This window comes from Spinacia oleracea, chromosome 5 (assembly GCF_020520425.1).
Source record: "Spinacia oleracea cultivar Varoflay chromosome 5, BTI_SOV_V1, whole genome shotgun sequence".
NCBI lineage: Eukaryota > Viridiplantae > Streptophyta > Magnoliopsida > Caryophyllales > Amaranthaceae > Spinacia > Spinacia oleracea.
The window spans coordinates 120,130,363-120,136,009 of record NC_079491.1 but is presented as its reverse complement, the minus strand read 5'-3'; the positions used below and the strand labels follow the sequence as shown (position 1 = coordinate 120,136,009).

Genomic DNA, 5,647 nt, shown 5'->3' with positions numbered 1-5,647 from the left:
AACAAGTCTGTGAGAGAACTAGCTATCTCCGAGTAACCCTTTATGAATCTTCGATAGTAATTAGCTAGTCCCAAGAACGACCGTAGTTCAGAGGCGTTCACTACTACAAAAGGCCTTAATTCTCGACGACATTACCTCGACGATGCGGATTACCGTCAGCATAGTGGAGATGGTCCGCGGAGGGAGGCTACATCGCTGGTAACCAGCGGCACAATTACTCCATACCCGGGGTAAAATGGTAATTTCATTTCATGAGTTGAAAAGTCAAACAAAGTACTACATATGAGCAAAAATGACAGTAATTAGTACAACAATGACAGTATTTTAATATAACAATGACAGTATTTATGCAAACGATGACAAAACTTATATAACACTTGTATACATACTTTTACCCATTCATTTAATACGCAACACTTTTATCCATTCATTTAAATGGTCTCTTTACTTTTTATATTTCATTACAGTTGTATACATAATTTCCTTTTTTTGGGTGATTGTGACAGTATTTTAATACAACAATGACAGTATATATATAACAATGACAATATTTATATTAGAAATGACAGTATATAACAAGTTCACAACCCTTTTACACATTTATTTGAAGGTGGGCCATGTTTCCAATTTTTTTTATTTTTTAAAGTGGGTATGGGGTGCTTATTTCGCTGGTTACCAGCGATGTAGACAACCTCATGGTCCGCGTTATTTCTCGACGGTGTTTAACGTCTATTCAATTCCTCGACTGAGTACAGTGTCGAGATAGCACGGTTATAACACGTGATTCATTTTTTTTGGGAAGAAGGGAAAACTGCTCAGGTAAACCCTAACACTCGTTCCGGTTTTCAACTTCTCACCTCACCGCCTTCATCTCCTTCATTCACCCGTACTGCTGAGAAAATCCGCCATTTCTCAATGGAGATGCAAATTTCTTCCCCTGCAAATTTGTTTTCCCTTGTGATTTGTGTCACTCTTACTCAATCCCGCTACACCTATGTCCTCTCCAATGTTATAAAACTTCTAACTTCTCTCAGATTGCAGACCTTGTTCGACCATCTGGGTGGATTTTGCAATTTTAGGTCTTGTGTTTGGTAAGTAATTTTAATTTATCCGTGAACAATCTTTAATTTGAAATTCCTTCTTTCATATTTTGGGTTTAAATTTGTGCAATTAGGGATTTGCTTTTCTGTTTTGGTGAATTGGCAACTCAACGAATATCAATTATTGATTTCGATAAATTTTATTCCGTTTTTTCATATGAATTTAGGTTTATAAATTGCCCTAAAACTTCTCTTTATGGGGTCGATGTTAAATTGATGAAATTCGGCATTTGAACTTCAATCAGGAGATTATGAACAACTATATAGGTTCATAACAGATCTCTCCTTCTATGGAATCAGAGTTTTATCTCATTTCAGGTACTAATTTTCTCTTCATTCAAGATCTGATTTTTTTCCTCCAATTGTATGAGTAATTGTTGAGAGTTTGAATTATTTTATATGTTATAGGATAATGAGTATTACTCCAGCAATATTTCTGCTTTTGATTAGTATGTGAAGTACATTATGCCTAGAGACATAGTGGTTCTTATTGTAGAATTCTTATATTCCTGTAGATTGAGTTTGAATAAATTATTTTTTTAATGAATTCTCCAGGAATTTAGAAAATTCGTTTTGTCCGATAAGTTTATCCTTCCCTTTATAACTCTGTTTAAGGCGCTTAAACATTCATAGTTTTTATTGAACAAGGCTATTAGTCCTTTACAACTGAGTGCACTTTCTCCGCATGTGTTTCAGCAAGTGATGTGCTTGGGGTAATTGATTGAGTTGGGTTCTGATCTTTAGATTAACTTGTATATGCATCTTCTAATTTAAAAGTGTTAGTTATTCTGATGGATTATTATCTAATATTTCGCAATTAGTGTATTTAAAATCTGGTCAGAAAACATGGATGGCAGATGAAAATATGAAATCACAGAGAGACACAATTTTCTAGGGAATGCCTCCTGTCCAGGTCTCTGATAAAATCTTCTGGTTTTGCGAGGGTTGTTTGATCTATTTGTTATGATGTTGCAGTGTGCTACTTTTCTTGTATGTTGATATCGTTGTATTACCACCTTTAACAAAAGCATACATATTATCGAATTTTGTGAAGGGAAATAATTTTTTGAAGTAAAGTTAAAGAGACATGTGATTAAACAACAGTAAGCATATCATAGGAGATTATTAACATGGCTTTACATATACTTTAAACATAAACCAACAAATAAGCTCAAAGATCTTCTGTATGTAATGTTATGTAGAATTTTTGATATGGTTGTGGCTCGAGGCACGTAATCCTACACTGGAAAGAATTTATCTGATTTGGTTAATTAAGTGTTATACTGAGCTTTCATTGCATTTCTTGTAGTTTTATACAAATGTATTAGGAGAGATCTTCGATTCAATTGATGGTACCATATGTTGGTGTAAATGGATTTGGTAAGTTATTGAGTTGAATTCCTTTATAATACAACACTACTACAAAATGCGTGCTTTCTCGACGCGATGGGGTTGACGCTGTGGGAAACCGCTTGGAAGGAAAAGCAGTCCGCGTGTTTTGTCGACGGTTTATATCGTTGAAACAATTTGTCTACTTATAACAGCGTCGACAATTCCCCATGTGCTCCACACGTGACCTGAACCGTTCGTGACTACAACTTTTGGGGGAAAAGAACGCCCCTCGTTTCCACAGCCGCATTAAACCTTCTCTCTCATCAGTTCTCAAATCATCCCAACCCTTAAATCAGTTCTCATTATTTTTCTTCTAATTTTCAGGATCTGAGAGTTAATTTCTTGCTCGAATAATGTATGAAGTATCTTCAAGTTTTTATCTTTCATCTGAAGTTCTCAATTTATAGGGTTTGTTTTTGTTAATTATATATGTCGAATCGAATTTATTTTCAGGTCTTGTTATTGAAGTTCTTGATTCAAATCCCGTTAGCAATCGGTTATTTTTCAAGTTTCTTCTCTCATTTGTTTAGTTGTTATTTGGTATGGATAATTAAAATTTTGATTTGTGTATGTTTTAGGTTTTCTTTCTTTTATCATAATTTTTTGCCATTGAACTGTGTTTTCGTTTGACATTGAACTCTCACTTCCTTCGGATCTAACATTCGTCACCCCCATCTCCAGGTCTGTTCAAGGATTCACAAGTTTGGCCACCAACTTTCTCGCCAATTACAGGTTGATTTTCGCCCCTCTCAAGCTCTCTTTCTCTTTTGTATTCTTTCAATTATTCTCTGAAATTGCAGCTTTTAATATATTTTGTTTATGATTCGTAACATTTAGGAAATTATTCACACTTGTGAATTACCTCTTAAAAGTCGTTGTTTATATTTTCAATTCGGATCATTTGGGAAATTTCTTTGCCCTTAACTTTATTTATTTGCACAGTCTGCTAATTTCTCTTACATTTACTCCTATTTAGGTACCTACAATTTTTCATCTGATTCTACTATGTCGCTGGTAACTTAATTTTCCCCCTTCTCTGTTTTTGTTTTAGATTAGTATATTTGGTTAAATTTCTTGCTCAGGGAAATTTCATAGTCAAATTGAGTAGGATTGAAATTTAACTTTGTAAAGAAGGAGTATTGTAAATTAGATTAGATTCAGGTTTTACTGTTTCAAAATTTAGGACCCAAAACATAATACTTCCCGAAACTAAATTTCAAGAAGAATACAATTAGTAAACAAGTCAAGACTTTTGATTGCATTTGATTAGTTAATGTTTTCACAATTATGTTAGAGTACCTCTTTTCTTTACTTGTAGGTATATTCTTACATTTAGTTGCTTTTATAAATTAAGCTACTTCATTTCTCGAATTTTATTTCTTTAGAAATGCTGCAAATCTGCAATTGTCTTCAGTGAGCTTCCAATTGTTTCCTTTACTAGGCAGGACACTGTAAGCAAATAGAGTATAACTAATTACTTTGATATGTATTTTGTGAACTCTGTAACAGAGATCACTGTCATATTTTATTTGCATGTTGTGTCTGCTTCCTTCAGTTTCCTTTGATGTTAGGTGGGATAACTAGGAGCGAATCTATCACTAGACTTTGAGCCTATCTCACTTGAACACTTGAGAAAATGGACTAAACTTTGACCTTAGTGTTTCTTTCAAAATCCGTAAAAAAAATATGTTCTATCATGTATGTTGTACTGCTGTAGAGTACTATATTGTAACAAGGTCAACTGCAGCAGCAGCCGGATGCTACTGCCAATTTTGCTCATGAACCCAAAATTACTAGTTTTTCTTTTGTTAACGCTGCCAAGCATGTAATTTTTCTATGTTTTTGTTTTTTGTTCAACCCTTTTTTGGGTACTTTTCAATTAATTTTTCTTTGTTTATTAGTGAAATGTATGTGCAAGTTTAGAATTGACCGTCTTAACCAGAAATGTTGCCTTTTGATTGATTAAATTTGAACTGTATTGAATGGACTTTTTCCCATTTTAAGCTCATTATTTTCATGTTCATGTGTTTTCTTGAGTATGGTATTCTAGTTTGAATTTATCGAAAGGAGATACTTTTTCTCCGACTTCTTCAGATCGGCAGCAGATATGACGAACTTTTCTTTCTATTCTCGTGTAGTTGTAAGTTTGAGATTTGTGCAACCCCAATAACTACCATGTTTCACTTCCAGAACTACTTTATCCTCTGCTTTTTCTTTGAAACCCCAATAATTTTTCTTTGTTTATTGCTGCAATGCTGTTTCTGCAGGTGTTTGGTGTTGTTTTCAGCTGCACAGGTGCTGCTTCTTGCTGTTGCAGGGTGTGGGTTGTGCTCCTGATGTGTGCAGGCTATTCTGCAGGGAGTCCAGGTGTTGCAGTCAGGTCTACAGGGAGTGTGGTGTTCGATTGCTGCTGTGTGCAATCTTATGTTGCGTACCCTTTTATTGCGTTTGTTGTGTTTGGTTGTTAGGGAGTGGTCTGTACTCCTCTAACTTTTTCTGCTGTTTCGTTGTTTAGATACTTTTGTTCATACCTTTTGGTATTAAATTTGTGTTTTAGAGATATATAGCTAGCTAATTTAATAGTTTGGACATGTGTAAACTTAATTTGATGATATGATATGAGGATTTGGAGCGAGCTAATACGTATTATTATATATATATATAGATTAATATATAATCTTGTCATTTATAATTTTAAAGGTAGTTAATTGCATATGTTTGGTTTGGTTTTAATTAATTAGTTTCAGGTTGATTTTGCTTTGGGATAAAATGAACGATTAAAAAAATAATATTAATTTCTCGACGCTATATAGTGTCAAAACATGATTCGCGCAAAAATTGTTGGTAAACCCGCAAAAACTATTACTACGCAGATGACCGTCAAGAAATATATAGCTACACTAAAAACCGTCGAGAAACTCGACGCACAAAGGCGCCAAAAATATTTTGAAGGCGGCAAAAACCGTCGAGATTATCGATGCAGCAGGGCGTCGAGAAATTCTCTACGGCCAATTTCTCGACGCTGGCTCCGGGCGTCGAGAAAATATTTCTCGACGCCATTAGGCGTCGAAAAATAGCCAAAAAAGCGTCGAAAAATAACGCGTTTTGTAGTAGTGGTTCTTTGGGGCTTGCCAATCACGTATAGCTTGAATTTT

The 5,647-nt window shown here is 34.6% G+C and overlaps 1 protein-coding gene across 6 annotated transcripts; it reads left to right on the top strand.

Annotated features, from left to right (window-relative positions):
- The first annotated feature begins 785 nt into the window (after positions 1–785).
- LOC130459092 (uncharacterized) lies at positions 786–5,150 on the top strand. Of its 6 annotated transcripts, none has more exons than XM_056828388.1 (5): positions 786–1,091; positions 1,346–1,418; positions 3,174–3,224; positions 3,469–3,506; positions 4,760–5,150. In XM_056828388.1, exons 2-5 carry the CDS (start codon positions 1,391–1,393, stop codon positions 4,958–4,960), a joined length of 318 nt encoding a protein of 105 aa, XP_056684366.1. In that variant the 5' UTR covers positions 786–1,091; positions 1,346–1,390; the 3' UTR covers positions 4,961–5,150. The 6 variants fall into 6 exon arrangements, with proteins under 6 accessions (XP_056684366.1, XP_056684364.1, XP_056684365.1 ...); XM_056828387.1 differs by having other exon boundaries at positions 789–1,091; positions 1,268–1,418; XM_056828386.1 differs by lacking the exon at positions 3,469–3,506.
- Positions 5,151–5,647: the final 497 nt, after the last annotated feature.